This window comes from Spermophilus citellus, assembly GCF_964194105.1.
Source record: "Spermophilus citellus genome assembly, chromosome: 9".
NCBI classification, from domain to species: Eukaryota; Metazoa; Chordata; class Mammalia; order Rodentia; family Sciuridae; genus Spermophilus; species Spermophilus citellus.
In genome coordinates, this window is record NC_138191.1 from 121533613 (window position 1) to 121554826 (window position 21214).

Genomic DNA, 21214 nt, shown 5'->3' on the forward strand with positions numbered 1-21214 from the left:
GGGCCAGGCACTTAATCAAACTTCAGTAAGACTTAACCAGGAAGCATGCACTTCCTGTTTGCCCAGCTCCTGCAGAACCAGTTTTCACCCTCACAAAGGCTGCTGAGTGTCATCACCACTTTGAATACAAAGAGGGCCCATGGCAAAGGTGGAGTCTACGTGTATGTGTACCAAACTATGTTCATTTTTGCCCAACTGTATAAACCTAGATTCTAAACTTTTATATATTATATATTAGGTCCAGGTAAGCTTTCTAGTTATCTTATTGATAATTTAAAAGGATATTTTTTATTGATAATTTATAAGGATGTTTTGAGGTTACCTCTGAATCCTGGCGTATTACTAATAAAGGCAGGACCATCTACAACAGTGCTTCCTCAGGTCCCCAAGTCAGATGACAAGGTTGACTTCAAAGCAGATTTATCAAATTGAGGCTTCCACTTACCCACTCTAACTCAACTATATTTTAGCTTCTTCCCAATGCAAGCCATATTTTGTAACTGATAATTAATTTAACTATAAAAAGGAAAAGATTTACATTTTAATAAGGAATAATCTCCTAACTGATCAAGAGAAGAAAGTCGAATATTAGCCTTAGGCAGGCTAAATAGCAAAAACATCTTTGAGTATCTGGAAGGACAGCAAGTAGAAAAACAAAGTACAGTATACAAGTGTCCACTTTTATTTGAAAAGGGTATTTAAGTATCTGAAAAGGTAGAGAGATACTGAGTCTAAATGTTTGTAATTCTTATCTTTGATAAATGACTTCAATTACAGCCCACAACAAATACTGTAACTTCTTTGAAGTTTAAAGTCTCCAGTGTGCCCTGCCAGTAAATTCCTGCTTTTGAAGAAATTGGGAGCACAGGGGAAGCTGAAGGTGCAAAGGCAGAAAATTTACCCATGAAGCCAATTCTGTAAAAAAGAGGCAGAGCTACTCTACATAGGCTTTCACCTACGGATGACAGGCTCTCTGAGCACTCTAGCAGTCACGCCCACACGCACTCCAGAAAACCACAGGCTTGGTTGCTGGCTGGGCCCTATGAGCCCCACGGGAGGATGAGCCTCAGCTTGGCTTTATCTCTGTGCACTAAAAACTGGCAACAGGGATGCACTCAATCAATCCTGCTGCTAGCTCTGAGGGAAAAGGAGCTTTCAGAAAGTCCTCTCCAAGTTATACAGCCCAGGGACCGAGGCAGGTTTCCTTCTGAACCGCACACACCAACCCAAATGACCCACTCCTTGTTTTCAGACAATGAGTGCCTTCTGCCTTAATGATGTCACCCCATGAGAAGAAAGATCTCCATTTTTCACTCTTATCCATTCTTTAAGGCCTAGTTATAAAACATCCACAAAAACTAATTTGCATGAGGTACCCCAGGTTCGTTCTTGTGGAGCCCTAAAGCCCTCACTGCTAGCACTTCATGTCATTCTGGTGTTTAATCTTTTCCTGTGTTAGGTATCTTATTTCTAAGAAGACTGTAAGTTCTTTGGAGCCAGAAACTGACTGTGATGTAAAATTAGAAGCAGGAACTGTATTTTCTTAAGTTTCTCTAATTCTTACAGATTAATCCTCAAGCTGCGCCCGTCTCTTCAATGCTCAGAATAGAACACGGGTGGTGTTATGACATAGGAGGCTCTGGAAGTTATCTACAGCAGACCATCGAGTTTTTAACTTAAATAGCAACTGAAGGAGACAGGGTGAGATCTGCTTATGAAGAAAGTAGGTGAACAAGAAAGGAACAAATGAGCCAGCATAGTGCTGTACACCTGTAATAACAGTGACTCCAGAGGCTGAGGCAGGAAGATTGCAAGTTCAAAGCCAGCCTCAGCAACTTAGCAAGGCCCTAAGCAACGTAGCCTCAAAATAAAAAAGGGTTGGGGATATAGCTCAGTTGGTAGAGTGCTTGCCTCACATGCACAAGGCCCTGGGTTCAATCCCAGCGCCACTAAATAAATAAATTTTAAAAAATAAAATAAAAAGAGTTGGGGATACAGTTCAGTGGTTAAGCGCTTCTGGGTTCAACCCCTGGTACCAAAAAAAATAAAGGAATGAATGAAGAACAACTGCTTCATTTGGATAAGTACCTAATTCCATTAGGAATCCCTGGTATACACTGATCACAAAGACAAGACTTGAGGAAACGCACAGCTGAAAATTGAGCTCACAAATCAAAACTCTGTCCCCAGAAGAAATACCAAATATCCTGTGTCCCAAATGCTCCTCTGGCCTCTGGGTCATTCACACAGATGGAAAGGATAGCATATGGGTCATTCACTTCTGTGAATGATCAAGTATGTGCCAAGCATATGGTGACACAGCCCATCCACAGTGAGGATCACACTAACTTAAAGCAATGCTGTAGTACATTCTATAAATCACAACTTTGGAAACACCAAAATGAAGCTGCCTCTGGTCTCACTGTGGTGACTACAATGCTTACCAGGCACAATCATCCAGAAATAGTCAACAGCCTGATGACCTCATTACTAGGTGAAATCATATTACAAAGTACCTTATGTCTCTGCTCCACAAAAGGAAACACATTAATTTTCCTTAAGGAATGGAAACAGAGACAGAAAAAGAATTCTAGAAAAAGAGACAAAAAAAGAATTCTTTCACACAACTGGTCATTCAGGATAATATGGTGCAGACTTCTTGAAGCTCTTCAGGAACAAAGCTACTAGTGTCAAGAACGAGCGGTTTTTAATAAGGTCCTTAAAGGAATGTGCTCAGATTTGATGATTTGTATCAAATGTCTAAAATGCTCATAGTTGTGGCAAGCCAAGAGGCACAGGAAGATTTGTGTAAAAGCATGTTTGTTGTTAAACCAAATATGCTGAATATACAATAACTTAACAGAAGAACTTAAATATTTAACAAACAAAAAACAGAAGAACTTAAATATTTAACAGAATACCAGCTAAATAAGTTATTGTATATTCATGTATCTGAATGCCATTAAAAACCTAAGTCACTGAAAAATCATTGAGGCTTTCACAAAACTTTTCATCTCAGCAACTTGGGAGGCTGAGGCAGGAGGATCACAAATTTGAGCCCAGCCTTGGTAACTTAGGGAGACCCTGGCTCAAAATTAAATTAAAAAAATAAATAAAAAAGGGTTGGGGATATAGCTCAGTGATGAAGCAACTCTGAGTTCAATCCTGATTACTACAAAAGAGGGGAAAAAAAGAAAGAAAAGTCACTAAAGATCATTTGATAACATGGGAGAATACACATGATAAAGTCAGTGGAAAAACAAGTTATAAGACATTTAAATATAATGTTTGTATATATAACACACTCACACACATATATATACATATATCACAACATACATAATGGTTTAGCTTTTTGTTTTGTTTTGTGGTGCTGGGGATTGAACCCAGGGCTCTGTACACGAGAGGCAAGTACTCTACCAACTGAGCTATATCCCCAACCCTGGGTTTAGTTTTGTAAAAAGATGCTGAGAGGAGCTATATTAAATAGTCTTATCTCTTCACCTTCAGAATCAAAGATAATAAATATGCTATAACATATTTTTAACATTTTAATCATTATTTTTATAATTAGAAGAAAACTGGTTTTAAAAGAGGACACTGCTGGTCTGCTTGTTGTGGCTGTCCAGCGTTCCCCATTATGCTTAGGCTTGCCTTGTCAGGTCAGTTTCAGAATAACCTGAAAGATTTAGTTTGGAAAACCCAAATCCTTTACTTCATAATCTTTTAACATCATTCCAAAGAAGGGGAACTTACCTTTCTGAAACAGAGACTGCCTCAGTTCCTAAATCTACACCAACTACTTGTTATTTATCAGTTCCCATCAAAAGAATGTTTTTTCTAAATCTGTAGACTGCAGAGCTATCGCATCTCATCCGGTTATGGCTTTCTATGGAAAGATCTCTTACAACACCGGACACAGGAGGCAGCCGTTGCCCCAGCAGTGGACTCAGCATTACCACATATTACATTTACCAGGGCACTGCTGAGAGGTCCAGATTCTAAACCAGTGAGCCTGTGAAGTCTGTGAATAACCAGGCCCACATCCTGAGGTGTTTTTTTTGTTGTTGTTGTTTTTTTTAATATTTTTAGTTATACGTGGACACAATACTTTTATTTTGTTTATTTAGTTTTTTTATGTGGTGCTAGGGATTGAATCCAGTACCTCATGCATACTAGGTAAGCACTCTACCACTGAGCCACAACCCCAGCCCACAACCTGAGTTATGCTAGGTTTATGCTTCAAAAACACAATAGAAAAACATTTTGACATGGAAGAAGCCACAGATAATCTAGCAGCTCTCTGCACTGGTTGAGGAATGCTGCCAGATGGCTCCAAACTACCCTGCTTATCCCAAGGTTATTGCTTCTCCTTCTCAATTGTCTTAAAGTTTACACTTAAGTATAGGGATTCCATAGTAGGAAGTGGTCTTTCACTCTGGGGAGGTGCTATTAATACGTTGCTTGCTTTTCAGGAAAGCAAAAAGGTCCCATTAAGCATGGCAGATTAGTTTACACAAAACCAGATACTTCCTGATAGAAAAGCCCAAAGCACTTGCTATAGGAGAATCAAATTTTGATTGGCCAGAGAGTAGGAGGGAACAACATACAAGCATAAGAAGGGTAGGGAGCAGAGTTTGCAAACTGGTGAAACAATCTGGCTCATAAAACATGTTTTATTTAGCCCTTTCCAACATGATGCTCAAAGAAAAAGGAAAAAAAAAGTTTTTAAACTAAAAGATTTCACAAAAATAGATATCTATTTTGGCATCTCCAAAATATTAGAAGATTTGGCAACACTGGGCCTATAATCTCCCATGGCAACAGCTGGCTGAACCCTTTGGAAGAGTGTATGCTCCCAAACTCCTTCTCAAACTCCTGGGTGTGAAGGATGCAGTATTGAATGATGATGACGACACAGACCCCAGAGCACTCCCCCTCCTGCTGCACTCACTCCTGGGCCTATTTTCCACTCTGGCAGGAGTGTGAGTCTGCCCTAGAGCCTCTGTGTATGTGGGCGTTGGGGGGGTGTCAATGGAAGCGCTCCTTTCCAATTCATTGTTTAGTTTCTGTTTTGAATCTATTCCAACATTAACAAGAAAGATGAAATGTATTTTGTGATGGAGGAGAGGAGCTGTTCTTCCTTAAAAAAGAAAGAAAAAACAATCCTAAGAGTCTCAACAGACTAGACGATAAAGCCTCAAGACGATAAGGTCCTCAAGAGATTTTTCAAATACTGAAATATGCCCACACTGGCTGGCAAAGTATCCAAAGGTCCAGTTTCTAAATAACAGCATGAGCAATATTTTAAAAACATGGTTCCTCTTCCTTGAGGTTACCTCCTCTTGAGGGAATCTCCCCCTAATTCCCTTAGCTGGAAATTTCAACTCATTATGTGCCAGCAGAGGCCCTGACTCTGTATTGAACACAAAGCCTTTCCAAAACCAAAAGTTTTGCAGTAGTTCCTTCTCAATTCTAGTCAGGAAACTTTCAGAAATCACTGTTTTGATAGAATATACACCCAGGACTCAACTTTACAATGTTTCTTTTGTGGACCCCTCCAAATAATTTGTGGGTTATTTCATAATCTACACAACATAATCTCCTTCCTGTTTTGACTCCTTGGATAAGGAGACGTTAGGTAATCTGCTTGCTTAAATTCATTTATACCTGGTTTCTAAGATGCTGTATGGTTTTTCAAGTCACAAAATAGCTGTATTTAAGTAAAAAATCATATTTACGTCACAGAATATTATGGGTTTTAAAGTCCTGGGCTGGGATTGTGGCTCAGCAGTAGAGTGCTCACCTACCATGTGCGAGGCCCTGGGTCCGATCCTCAGCACCACATAAGAATAAATAAATAAAATAAAGATATTGTGTCCAACTACAATTAAAAAAATATTTTAAAATAAATAAATAAAGTTCTGCAATGGTTAAAATAAACTCCAACTCTATTATAAATTAATATAAATAGGGTTAACTAAATAAAACTATGGAAACTAAAATATTACGAACATAGCAGTAAATAAATCAGGTCTGCCAATGTATATCTGCTCAGGCACAATGACAAACTAAATCAAACACGTTCCAATAAAGATGAAATACACATTAAACTTCCTAAATACATACACAGCTTTTCAACATTTTTTCTACTTAATAATTTCTAAATTATTTAGTAGCAACTCACTAAATAACTAGGCAAACACTCTACTCCTGAACTACATCACTAGCCCCTTATAGTCCTTATTCTAAAATTTCATACATTTTTCCTCTCAATTAGAAATGATGCCATTACAAATCATTATTCTATGCCTATAGAAGCAGAGGCCCATTTCAGTAGCCATCACTCGCAGGAGCCATCACCCCAGCAGCTGTAGAGCAGGTGGTGAGTGCAAGAGCAGCAGCCAGGGGAAAGCCCCTGAAGCCCAAATCACTGCCTCCCAAGATCAAATGTTCTTTCTCAAACTATTCTGACACATAGGCAAAATATATTCAAACGCATAAGAGAACAAACAAATGCACCGCTCTCTTTGCAGCACTGGAGGTAATATATGAGCAAACAAACACATTTCCTCACCTGGGAGATTTCCTTAGAGAAAGGTGGAACAGAAATGTGGAATCTGAACTCTCTTCAGCTGCCACAAAGAGAGGATGGTTCTGAGCTGGCAGACAGAAAACCAGACCCACCCCCAGGACAGAGGCATGGAACAAGGCAAACGGAGGTTTCCTGCATGTTCTTGGCTGAGAGCATAACCAACCCACTGCCAGAGAAAATGGCCTGCTTAATAGCAGTCTCTCAGGATTTCACTCCCCTTGTCACATGTAATTTACAGAATTTCTTACACCTTCTGCAAAGCCTTGAGAAAAAGTACTGAGAGACTAACAAACTCTACAACTTCCTGGAAAATACCATGGAAAGGTGTGTGAAGCAGAAAGCCTTTCTTCTTCTTCTTCTTCTTCTTCTTCTTTTTTTTTTTTTAGTAGATAGACAGAATGCCTTTATTTTATTTAATTTTTTAATGTGGTGCTAAGGATCAAACCCAGTGTCTCACACACGCTAGGCAAGATCTCTGCCCCTGCCCCAGCCCTCAAGCCTTTTATTTTTAAAAAAATAAAATCAATAATGACCTTCTCAAAAACTACAAATCATTTGACACTGGATGTTGGTCCTCAGCTTGGTCCTCAGTAATATTTACATTTCCTAATGTCAAAAAGCCTTTGAGTTGCACTGTGATGAAATTACTGAGCCCCAGCTACCTCCTCTCCACTATTTTCCCTACACAAAGGAAATATTCATTCATTCAACAGATATTAACCAAGCACCTATTCTATGACAAGGTCCATGTATACTATAATGGTCAAGAGGAAAGGAAGTCTCTGCCCTCACTGAGTTGACATTCTATTATGGACATACTAAGCCGGTTGTAAAAATTCAAACTATCCAGAAAGAAATGATGCAGGAAGTAAACGTCCCCTAAAACTACAACTGAGAATCTGGTATTTATTTTAATTTTTGTGTACCTAAAAACACATCTACCCATATTTTGTAACGAGTTCACACTATATAAACTGTTTTTCGACTCCCCACTTCCCTTTGACAATCAACCCTAGGTTTTTTTTCATTTCATTACCTTCTTTTTTTTTGGGGGGGGGGGTACTGGGATTGAACTCAGAGGTACTTAACCACTGAGCCACATCCCCAGCACCCCCAGTTTTTTCGGGGTTTTTTGGTATTTAGAGACAGAATCTCACTGAGTTTCTTAGGGCCTCACTAAGTTGCTGAAGCTGGCTTTGAACTCATGATCCTCCTGCCTCAGTCTTCCAAGTCTCTGGAATCACAGGCCTGTACCACTGCACCAGCTCATTGCCTTCTTTTAAGACAGGTTTCCACTGTTCAAGAGAATCTGTTATCTTTCTTCCTTAAGTGCTGATTCCCCACTTTGGACTATTTGGAGTCTGGAGGAGGAATGGAATGGCTCAAAAATAAGGCCCCTTCCTCCTAGTTCCCAGTCCAGAGACTGCTCAGAGCTTCTAGCTCCTGAACTACCTGCTCTGCCAGCTTCCTCCGAGTCACATCTTAGCTTTAGATTCTACTCTTGCTTTGTCTCTGAATGTTCTTCCACACTTTCTGTAGCAACTTGGCACTTTCTGCAGCAACTTCCTCACTTTCTGTGGCAACTTGTAGCACCATTCTTGCTCCCCCCTGGGGCTAGGAGCCATTCCCATCTACTGGTTGTTTTTTTTTCCATTGAAAATATTTATTATATTTTTATCTCTGTTGTTTTCCTGACTTTCTACTTGCTCTGACAATTGCCTAGAATATCTTTCTTGATCAAAATTTCATATCCTCTCTTCTTGGGTAATTCTTGCTAATATGTCTGAATTAAGTCAGACTCCTATTACAAAGATTTTCCTGATCCCCTTAAATTAGATTAAGGCATGATACAGATCTTTTTTTTTAAATATCTTTATTTTTTATTTTTAATGTGGTGTTGAGGATCGAACCCAACACCCACGCATGCCAGACGAGTGCGCTACCATTTGAGCCACATCTCCAGCCCCCTGACACAGATCTTTATATACCTCTTTTTCTTTTTTTTAATACCAGTTATCTTACAAACAAAAAGAACATTTTTTACCTACAATCTGTAAACTACAACAATATCTTATGTAACTTTTTAAAACATTTTGATTAGAATTAATATAGTAACAGATTAAGGATTTTATACATTATTCTTTTTTTAATTTTATTTATTCTAATTTGTTATATGTGACAGCAGAATGCAATTCAATTCATACTACGCAAACAGCACAATTTTTCATGTCACTGGTTGTATATCCCATCTACTCTTAACCCTGATCCATCCAAGGGTTAAGAGTAGATGGGATATACAAAAAAAGGGATAGGAAAGATAGAAAGACAGATAACAGTAAGAAGAATTAGGAACTTTCTGTTCTTCCAGCAAAGAACTTTAGCTCTCAATATTCTTTGTTGCTTTGAAATACTTCTCAAAGATCACAAAATAGGACCTCCCTAGAGTATTCCTTCATTTTGCTGTTTCATAGTTATTCTCACCAAATTATACTGAATCTAGTGACAATTAAAAATCAGCATCTAAAACTATGTCTCTTTCAGCTGGACATGGTGGCACACGCCTGTAACCCCAGTGACTTGGGAGGCTGAGGCAGAAGGATTTCAAGTTTGAGGTTAGTCTCCTAAACTTAGCAAGACCCTATTTCAAAATAAAAAATAAAAAGAGCTGGGGATATATAGCCCAGTGATAGAGTGCTCTGGGTTCAACCCCCATATCTATCTATCTACCCATATAGCAATCAATAAATAGAATGATGCTCCTTCTTTTCAGTGGATATATCATTTTATATTGTATGCAGACATCTTACATAATGTGGGCAAATAGAAAACAGGAAACACTATAAACTGTGCAAACACCACAAGCGCACACACACCAAGGGGCCTTCTAACAGTAAGGTTACACAGAGATCTTAAATCTTGGTATCAAGAAGACAATTAGATTCAGAAATACGAAAGTCTGTGAACCATCAGTCAAATCTTCACATCTGAACAATCTGTGCCAACCACAAGTTAGGGGGAAAGCTGACTATTTTTTGGTTTTTGCTGTCTTTGTTGCCTTTCTAAAGAGAAACTTAAAATCATAAACTATAAACACAGGTTTATGTGGGCCAGAAGGCCAATATTTTGCTCAAAGCTTAAACAAGAAATACACATAACAAAGACTACTAAGTATATCATAGACTATTAAAACAAATACTAATCAACATAACTCATTGATTAATTAGAACATTATATTGTAAGTTATATTTTCAATCTATAAACTCTGAAAGCATTTCTTTAAGATCTGGATCTGATAATGTTCCTGGATATGCATGTAAGTTAAATATCCTCAGCGCAGATGAATAAATTGAAATCTCTATAAGCATTTCTCTATTTTCCTCCTCAGAGGCAGGACATCACTTGTTAAAGATTTCAGGAAAAATCCTGGGAAAAGTTTTCTCCACTCTCCCTACCCCACCCCCACCCTGGGCTTTCAAGTCAACAAACAGAATTAATTGTAGGAGCAAACCAAGTTTTAGTAATAACATTATGGTGTGCCTAAATCAACCGCAGGAATTTTAGGAAGAAATAAGAGTTGAGTGTTCAGTACGTTACAACTTCACCCAGATTTCCATTTTCCCCTTAAAAAAAGGAACTTCCCTCTTCCACAGCTCACAATTTTAGGAACTTACCATCACAGCAGTGCCCACACCTGAGGAACCCAGGCCTCCTAAGCAGAAAGAGGAATCTAGTCAATAGGGGCCTTTCTGCAGGTAAGCTAATGCTTTCACCCCTGGTCTTTCCATTCAGGTTCTTAGGTCTGCTGTTGCCAAGCTAAACCTATTCAAGCAATTAATGGCAAATCCCATGCTGGGTTGCTCTAGGTTGTGTGGACCAGACTGATTCCTAAACTAGGCCTAATATGAGCTTTTGAGAAACAAGTAGCAGGCCCCTGTAATTTATTCCAGATAAGTATATCCTTGTGTCTTTGGCAAGAGCAAAAAATTTTAAAACACTTAGGACGTCACCCTTCTAGCAGAAAGGAAAGTAAAGAAAGTCTGAAGTTCCAAACATTTCTTCTATAGATTTCAGCATTGAGATCATAAAATTGAACTCTGGTGCCAATACTTGAGCCAATGTTGGTTGTATGTATATTTAAAATAAAACCACAAAAACAAAAACATGAAGCAGAAAAACAAAGGAGGTTGATAAACTTTTTAAATGCAGGATGTATAACTGAAAGTGTAGAAGTCAAGAAACTTCAGTATGGTCCTGGCACTACCACTCGAGCTGGGCTCCCTGCACTAGCTACTTAATCTTCTACAACTCCTTTACTTCACAGATAAAAAACAGTGGGGTCAGGGAAAACTGGTCTAGATGTCTTCCAGTTGCAAAAAAAAAAAAAGATAAGCCCAAACAAAACAAAACATAAAAACCTGTTCTTAATTCTGCTTAGTTTTGTTTGTGATATTTTGCCAAGTGAACTCTGGATACTTCTTTTTTAATGACTCTTCACACCTGATACAATACAACCACTTTAATAAGTTGATATCATATTAAAAACAACACTAAAGAAAAAAGAATCTTCTGTTTTGGATACAAAAAGCAATGGAATGGAAATCAATTTAGAAGAGACTTTGCTTCAACATTTCTACAGAATAAGGATTACTTTACATTTTGTTAACCTGGAGTTTTGAATTCTCTCCCTTACCCAGAAAACTAAAACAAGTAACCATTACCAGAAAGGAGCCTCACTGTCTCGGGTAGTACTTAAGAGGGAGCTTTGTGCCAAATGCAAATCAAACTGCTGATCCTCTGCCTGCAGGCCTCCCAACCCCAGGTAGCAGTTCAGATGTCCTACCTGATCTGCCCATCTTAGACAGCAGCTGCAGATGGCCACACAGAACTGTCTTGGAATATTCCACACCACAAGAAAATGAGGTTAAGTTGGGAAAATGATTTTGATACAATTTAAGTGAAAAATTAAGGACACAAAAACTACGCATACAACTTTAATGAAAGGAGGCATGAAAGAAAGAATTGGGAAGCTGGATTGTCACATATTTATAGCAGTTTTTCATAATTTCCAAAACTTAAAAGTAATAAAGATGTTCTTCAGTAGATGAATAAATAAATAAACTATGATACTTCCAGACAACGGGTCATTCAGTCCTAAAAAGGAATGAGCTATCAAACCATGAAAAGACATGGAGGAATCCCCCACTCCCACCCCACCCAAGGCTGGGAATTAACCTCAGCAGTGTTTGACCACTGATATATATACCCAGCTCTGTTTTTTTAAGTTTTGAGGTAGGGCCTTGCTAAGTTGCCCAAGCTGGCTTCAAACTTTTCAATTCTCCTACTTAAGCTTCCTAAGTACCTGGGATTACAGGTGTGTGCCAATCTAAAATGTATGTTACTAAGTGAAAGAAGCCAGTCTAAATGGGCTATATACTATATGATTCAAATAATATGACATTCTGGAAAAGGCAAAACATTAGTCAAATAGCACTGCTTGACAGGGATTAGAAGGAACAGAGGAATGAATAGGCATGAGAAGGACTTTTAGGGAAACTACTCTGGATGCATCATTATGGTGCATAACTGTTGTTGTAAATTTGTCCAAACTCACAGAATGTTTACCACTGAGAGTGAATCTTAAGGCAAACTATGAACTTCAGGTGATAATGATGTGTGTCAAAGTAGGTTCATCAATTATAACAAATGTTCCACTCTGGCAGGGAATGTTGTTAATAATGTCGAGATGGGGACCAACGGGAAATCTCTGTACCTTCCACTTCATTTTTCTATGAACTTTAAACTGAAACTGCTCTAAAAAATAAAATCTTAAAAAAACAAAACAAATAAACAAATAAAAAACCCTACACAAATACCAAATACTATGGCAACAAGTAGCAGAATTAGCTGATAAAAAAACACAACACAGTGGCAGAGCACTTGCCTAGCATGTATGAGACACTGGCTTTGATCCTTAGCACCGCATAAAAATAAAATAAAGGGGTGCGGCCAATTTGGAAAGCAGTATGGAGATTCCTGGGAAAGCTGGGAATGGAACCACCATTTGACCCAGCTATTGCCCTTCTCAGACTATTCCCTGAAGACCTTAAAAGAGCGTACTATAGGGATACTGCTACATCGATGTTCATAGCAGCACAATTCACAATAGCTAGACTGTGGAACCAACCTAGATGCCCTTCAATAGATAAATGGATAAAAAAAATGTGGCATTTATACATAATGGAGTATTACTCAGCACTAAAAAATGACAAAATCATGGCATTTGCAGGGAAATGGATGGCATTAGAGCAGATTATGCTAAGTGAAGCTAGCCAATCCCTAAAAAACAAATGCCAAATGTCTTCTTTGATATAAGGAGAGCAACTAAGAACAGAGCAGGGAGGAAGAGCATGAGAAAAAGATTAACATTAAACAGGGATGAGAGGTGGGAGGGAAAGGGAGAGAGAAGGGAAATTGCATGGAAATAGAAGAAGACCCTCATTGTTATACAAAATTACATATAAGAGGATGTGAGGGGAAAGGGGGAAAAAAAAACAAGGGAGAGAAATGAATTACATTAGATGGGGTAGAGAGAGAAGATGGGAGGGGAGGGGAGGGGGATAGTAGAGGATAGGAAAGGTAGCAGAATACAACAGTCACTAGTATGGCAATATGTAAAAACATGGATGTGTAACTGATGTGATTCTGCAATCTGTATATGGGGTAAAAATGGGAGTTCATAACCCACTTGAATCAAATGTATGAAATATGATATGTCAAGAGCTTTGTAATGTTTTGAACAACCAATTAAAAAAAGAAAGTAAAAAATAAATAAATAAAATAAATGTATTGTGTCCAGCTACAACTAAAATACATATATTTTATATATATTGGGTTGGGGTTGTGGCTCAGTGGTGGGGCGCTTGCCTGGCACATCAAGGCACTGGGTTTGATCCTTAGCACCACATAAAAATTAAAAAATAAAATGAAGTTACTATATCCAACTTCAACCAAAATAAATATTTAAAAAATATATATAGGGCTGGGGATGTGGCTCAAGCGGTAGCGTGCTCGCCTGGCATGCGTGTGGCCCGGGTTCGATCCTCAGCACCACATACAAACCAAGATGTTGTGTCCGCCGAAAACTAAAAAATAAATATTAAAAAAATTCTCTCTCTCTTTAAAAAAAATAAATAAAAATAAAAAATATCTATATATACACATATATAGATATTTTTAAAATACAACACAATTTTAACAGTGATTTGTGTTATAGTGGTGGGACTATTCCCCCCACTTTATTAGGAACTTTTTTCACAGCTGGGCCTGGTGGTACACACCTGTAATTCCAGCTACTCAGGAAGTGGAGGTAGTACAATTTTGATGCCAGCCTCAGCAACTTAGTGACACCCTGTCTCAAAATAAAAGATAAGGGGGAAGGGCAGTGTAGTGCAGTGGTTGAACCCTTGCCTAACATGTGCTAGGCTCTGGATTTTTAGCCCCAGCACAGGAAAAAGAAAAAAAAGTACTAATAAAAAAAAAAAGGGGGGAGAAGGGGCACTGGGGATATAGCTCAGTGACAGAATGCTCTGGGTTTGATCCCCAGAATTAAAAAACAAAACATAACTTTAAAAATTTTTTTTGCAGGGGCTGGGGATGTGGCTCAAGCGGTAGCAGGCTCGCCTGGCATGGATGCAGCCTGGGTTCGATCCTCAGCACCACATACAAAGATGTTGTGTCTGCCGAAAACTAAAATGTAAATAAAAAATTAAAAAAAAAAAAAAAGATTACAGATCAGGGCTGAGAATATAGCTTAGTCAGTAGAGTGCTTATTAAAAAAAAAAAAAGTTTACAGTGTTGAGGAAACTTGAAATATATTTTAATTGACCACTGGAAAATTTTAAAATCTTATTCTAATTTACAAAAAAAAAAAAGACTGATTTTCATTACTTTGTCTGCTTTTGGCTAGAATTTTTCCCATAAAATTAAAAGTCTGTTTTTTAAAAACCTTGGGTAAAGAATTCATTAATTAAACTAGGAAAAAGACTCATTTCGTAAGGTATATATTTCCCCAACCAAAAGAGGACTTTGGACAGAATTCGGTAAGTTCTCAGAGTTTTCCAGGGCAGAATTCTATAGGTAACACTTATTATTCCCAAGCTCCCCACATTCTCTCTTATTCCTTTCCTTTAGCAATCTGCCTGCCCCTCTCTCTCTCTCTCTCTTTTTTTTTTTTTTTTTTGAGGGGGGAAGGTGGTTACCCGGGATTGAAATTGAACTCAGGAGTACTTGATCACTGAGCCACAGCCCCTGCCCTGTTTTTTTTTTTTTTTTTTTAGCGATAGGGTCTCACTTAGTTGCTTAGTGCCTCATGGTTGCTGAGGCTGGCTTTGAACTCACGATTCTCCTATCTCAGCCTCCCAAGCTGCTGGGATTTCTGCTTCTTTGTAGACTAAAGCCTTCTGCCTTGGCTCAGTTCCTTGCCCTCATGTTATTCATTTATTCAACAAACATTCACTAAGAACATTAATTTTGTTTTGTTTTGCATACTGTACTAGGGATTGAACCCAGGGGCAAGGAGGAACTGAGTTACATTCCTGGCCCTGTTTTATTTTGAGACAGGGTCTCACTAAGTTGCTCAGGCTGGCATCGAACTTGAAATCCTCCTGCCTCAGCATTCTGAGTAGATTATTAAGAACTTTATATTTACAGAGAAATAAAAAAACAAAAGAAGCCTTGGTTCTGTCCTCTAGAGCTCACAGTCTAATAAAGGGGAAAGATCCTCCAAACAAATAACTACTGTACAATGGAGGTCATATAACTTTTTCTGTACAGTGCCAGAAAGTATTTTTGGCTTTGCAGGTCATACAGTCTCTGTCACAGCTACTCAACTCTGCCACTGTAGCATGAAAGCAACCACTGGCATTAAGTAAATGAATATTTACAAAAACAGGCAGTGGGCCAGATTTGGCTTGGGTGCTGCTGTGTCTGCCAACCTGTGGTATACAGCATCCTAAGGAACATCCTTGAAGCCTGGAGAGTCTGAGAAAAGACCCGCAGGACTGCAGGCCTCTCACAGTGAATGCCATCGCATCTTATTTGACAGACACAACAATCCACAAAAAATTCTCCTTGGAAGTGGTGAACCAGGGGCCAGGCATGGTGGCTCACACCTGTAAATCCCAGCCTTGGGAAGCTGAGGTAGGAGGATTTCAAGTTTGAGGCCAGCCTGGGCGACTTAACAAGACCCTGTTAGAAAAAAAGGGCAGGGAAGGGAGGGAGGGAAGGAAGAAAAAAGAGAAGGAAGGAGAGAAAAAAAGAAAGGAGGGAGAGAAAAAAGAGGGAAAGGGAAGGAGGAAGGGTGGAAGGGATGGAAAAAGATGAAATAGGGAAAGAGGGTGAGAGGGAGGTAAAAAAGAGAAAAAGAGGTGGACTAGCAATTAATTTTCTACTCAAAGTCACTGAATTGGTCCCTCAAAAATAGCAGCTCTTAACCTGGTGTTAAGACAAACGGGTATAGAATGTGTTGCAATTAATTTATTATTGTAGTAGAGTTAATGATTAAAATAATAAATATTAGTTTTCAAAATTTTTCTTAAACATTTGAAAGAGGACAGAAAGCATCTCTGTGGAAGTTATAGCCAGCCTGGAGCTGTGCACACCCCTGGTGTGCCTGCAGAAGCAAAGGGCATGTGTATTCAGTGTCGGCCCAGGTGTGTTCGTGGCAGAAGGAGCCCTAGAGACCACTGAGTCTAGCCTTCTCCATCTGAAGATAACAAACACCCCCTAGCTAGCAACTCAAACATGGCAGATTTAGATCCATCAGTCTAATTACCATTCTCAAAAACATATGAAGTCAAACTGGAGGAGACAGGCAAGTATGGGAGGAAGTGAGATAAGGCCTCTCCAGGCCAGCTGGATAATATGCTGATAAGTACCTTTCCTTCAAACTCTTTCACTGTTGTTCCTCATGGAAAAATTTTAAAACGTGGGAAAGTAAGAATAAAAAATAAATGTCCAGTATTGTCATGGGCAATAACTTGTAACACTTTGGTTCTTTTCCTTTCCAATTCTTTTTCTGTGTATATAAGAAAAAAATTATTTTTAATTAAAATGGTTTTTCCTTTCTTATGAAACATACCATGTATATTCTCATATATTCTTTAATAAGGCTCAAAAATTTTGTAATGTATTAAAAGTCCACCAAGTGGGCTGGGGATGTGGCTCAAGCGGTAGCGCGCTCGCCTGGGATGCGTGAGGCCCGGGTTCGATCCTCAGCACCACATACCAACAAAGATGTTGTGTCCGCCGAGAACTAAAAAATAAATATTAAAAATTCTCTCTCTCTCCTCTCTCACTCTCTTTAAAAAATAAAATAAAATAAAAGTCCACCAAGTGAATGGGCCATATTTATTTAAATACTTTGCACTATTGGATATTTAGGTTATCTCTTTTATTTTTATACTGCATTAAAAGTTGAAAATAAGCCAGGTGTGGTGGCACCCATCTGTCGTCCCCAGCGATTTAGGAGCTGAGGCAGGAGGATCACAAGTTCAAGGCCAGACTGGGTAATTTAGCAAGACCCTCTCTCAAAATAAAAATAAATAATAAAAGGGCTAGGAAAGTAGCTCAGTGCCCACAGGTTCATTTCCCCAGTACCCCCCCCCAAAAAAAAATAAATAGCAAGTTGAAAATAATCCCATGGAAGCTTACAAAACTACTTAAATGTAACATTTTATATTTATTTGATAGCAAGTAGTTCTCTAAAACAGATTAATGCCCTGGGGCCCTGTAGGTCAAGGCATAGTACACAATGGTGACCACAGGAGGAAGCATACCTCCCAGGAGCAGACAGGGGGGCACAAAAAACACAGCATCCTTTCTAGTTTACTGGCCAATTAGCCATTTGGGCCCTCAATATTCTCTACTAAAGATATATGAGATAGCAAAACAATTAACCTTACCACCAGGGCCCAAGTTTCACAAGGCTTGAGGGTTTTGTTTGTTTGTTTTTGTTTTGTTTTTGGTACCAGGGATTGAACTCAGGGGCACTCAACTACTGAGCCACACCCCAGCCCTAAGCGTCTCAAGCACCTCGCCTTTGCTGAGGCTGGCTTTGAATTTGTGATCCTTCTGTCTCAGGCTCCCAAGCTACTGGGACTACAGGTGTGTGCCACCGCACCCCACAAGACTGAGTTTTAACCACTCTCAGCAAAAACCAACAGAGGAAAACTCTTTGGCTTGTCTACTATTATTAAAATCATATAGAAGAAAGGGATGTTTAAATAGCTTGTGGCAGGGCTGGGGTTGTGGCACAGTGGGAGAGCGCTTGCCTCACATGTGAGGCCCTGGGTTGGATCCTTAGCACCACATAAAAATAAATACATAAAAGTAAAAGATATTGTGTCCATCTACAACTAAAAATACATATATTTAAAAAAATAGCTTATGACAGATTTTTATCTATAGCATCTAGTAGATTTGTAGGAAATTCCTTTTGAAATAGAAGGTCCACTAATAGGTCTTTCTCCCATGGAGAGGAGGAGGGTTCTCTGCTTAGCATTTTCTCTGTAGGGCATGATGGGGGGCAGAATCTCATATAAACTTGCGAGGATGCCCAACCCAGCATCAGCCATGTGGGCTTGCAAAAGTAGCATGGGACTATGAAACTTCTAGAGCCTACACCAGTAGAAACTAAATATATTTCCCTTAATCCAGTTGCTAATCAGAAAATTAAAACAAATTAATAATCTGGTTAACAAAATTTATAATACTAGAAACCCTCCCTCCTAGAATAAATTATACTTGGCCTTTAAGCCACCAGAAATGAAATATAATTTATGGATGAGTAGAGTTATAATTGCCCGCTTGAGTTAGTAATAACAAGTAAAGCTCCAGTTCAGATATCAGTTTCCAGATAAAGATTTTAGGTAAAAGCAACATATTTGTATTTGCCTAACAGTCTGAACCAGGCAGGGTCATATAACAATGACATTCTTCTAATTAAAGATGAGAAAACAAACACTTCTGATTAAAATCCCCATCTAAACTTGTATTTGTCTATGGACATTTTACAAAGAGATTATTTTTCAAACCTAATTTTACCAGAGTTATCTAGGAATAATTCACATTCTATGTGCAGAAAAACAAACAAAATAAATAAATCAAGCCCAAGGTGGTAAAGAACTTTCTGACCCCACCCCTACTCTCTGTATCTGTTTGACAAATAAAGAAATTTGCATGAACAGGGCAAAAACAACTTTGGATATACAAACATAAAAGGACATGGATTATTTTTATACCTATGAGAATGGTTACATGTAAATTTGTCAAGTATGGGAAGTAATCACCATCATTACTTTTTTAGAGCACATGAAAAAGTTAAGTCAATGCTGCAAGACAATGGCATCAGGTGGTTAACAAACCTATGCAAAACAAACACCAAATGTCACCATTCACCTATTCACAATATCTGATCACCAATAGTTCCTACAGGCCCATAGGGGAGACTGTTTTTCAAGAACATATCAAGTTCATTGGAAAGTGATGGCAGGGACACAGCACACACACTTACCTTACCAGTGCATCTGGTTTGCTTAGCTGGTTATTAGGAATACAGTTTTCCATTAAGTCCTTGTGTGAACTTGGGCTCTTGCTAGTGCACTTTTGCTTCTTTTCATTTTTACTAGATGAGGAAGGAATGCTCCCATTTGTGGTGCTGTGACTTCGAGGTGAGGAGTTCACAACTCCACTGGCATTTTTGTAATTTTTGGAGGAAGCAGTGCATGAGTCCTCTTTCAAGAGATTTTCTGTACTTCCCACAAGATCATTATTTAATCTTTTACTATTGATATGGTTTTCCATATACTCAATTTCTTGTATTTTAGAGTCTACGGGTTGTAGTATATTGTTGTTATTTATTCCAAGGTTGTGTTTTTTGGCATCCTTGTCCTTTTCTTTCCCTTTTTCTCGATATTCTATCTCTGGCAAAGTTGTGGACAGTTTTTTGTTGGCGGGGATGCCTCCATTGTGGTGTATAAGGATCGAGGAATCCATATCAGGTAATCCTTTGGCTGCTACAATACCAAAAACAAACCAACAGAAAAAAAAACCCATACCGGAATATTTAGTTTTTTAAAAACATATACTGTACTGATTCAACAAATTGTATTAGTTATGGTTAGAAATTCACCATATAAATATGCAAACTCATTTAGAAGCAAGAGTCACAGCACACTGTGTTGAATTCAAGAAGCCAATCTAAACACATTGGAGAAGATGCAAAATTTGAAAATCATCATCATTTATCAAACACCATCACATATGAAGTCTTTTATGGTTGGGCCTTAAAGTAGGATAAGAAATTTTATATTCAAGTCATACTTCATATATCAGTCAAATCAAACTTGTCTGTCATGGAGTTAAGAAAATAAAGGCAGATTTTCTCCTAAGAGGCCCTATTTAAAAGATGCCTATTGAATAAATTTCTAGCAACTTCACAGACATTTTTTTTGTTGTTTACAGAAACACAGAAATTAAATAAAATAAAAGAAGAGGTATGATTTTAAGATGCAGAACATATATCCTTTTTCTTAAGTCCAGTGCTGAGGTAATAGTCTATATTATTTATTAGATCACTAGTAAAGAATATTCTGTATCAGCTCTATACATTCCAAATTGTTGAAGGTCTACATAAGAGATTTCTGTACCACAAAGAAAAAGATTTTGACATATATTAATTAACAAAAAACATGACCTCAAACTTCCAACTCCTAAACTGAGAAAACTAGTATTACTGTGAATTCATCTATCTATATTCATTAAATGCCCACAAGACAGGTTCCATTACATATGGTCCAATTTAAAATCCACATTATGCTGGGCATGGTGGCACATGCTTGTAATCCCAGTGGCTCAGGAGGATTGTGAGTTCAAAGCCAGCCTCAGCAAAACCAAGTGCGAAGCAATTCAGTGAGACCCTGTTTCTAAATAAAATTAAAAAATAGGGCTGGGGATGTGGCTCAATACCCAGAGTTCAATCCCCAGTACAAAAGGAAAAAAAAAAAGGAAAACAAAAAATAATAATAATAATAAATCCACATTACATTGCAAGAAACTCAAGAATAGAACCTATCAGTCTTGGCTCTACATTGAAGACTTTTGACATATAAAACTCAATTTCCTATGTCCACATCTCTATCTTGCTTATACTTTGGTTCTTGGCTTGTTTTTTTTTTTTTTTGGACATAATACCTTTATTTCACTTATTTATTTTTTTATGTGGTGCTGAGGATCGAACCCAGGGCCTCGCACATGAGAGGTGAGCGCTCTACCGCTGAGCTACAACCCCAACCCTCTTGGCTTGTTTTAATTACAAATTTACAGTTATGTATTTTGTTTCCGAGAATAAGTGTTTTAAAAAATTTATGACATAAAATAAGAAATTAAAAATAAAAATTATGAAATAAACATAGTTATAATTATAAGCTGATGGCCTTCAGAGAATAGATAAAAAATTTCATCAAGGGCTGGGGTTGTGGCTCAGTGGTAGAGTGCTCACCTAGCATGCATGAGGCACTGGGTTCGATCCTCTGAACCACGTAAAAAAAAAGATAGTATCCA

General features: G+C 38.2%; 1 protein-coding gene across 1 annotated transcript in view; it reads right to left on the bottom strand.

Moving 5' to 3' along the window:
• Positions 1-21214, bottom strand: part of MACO1 (macoilin 1) — a 64984-nt gene that overhangs the window by 17985 nt on the left and 25785 nt on the right. Inside the window, exon 6 of the mRNA XM_081306473.1 lies at positions 19167-19668. Within this exon, the coding sequence (XP_081162599.1) occupies positions 19167-19668 (502 nt within the window). The remainder of the gene's footprint in view (positions 1-19166; positions 19669-21214) is intronic.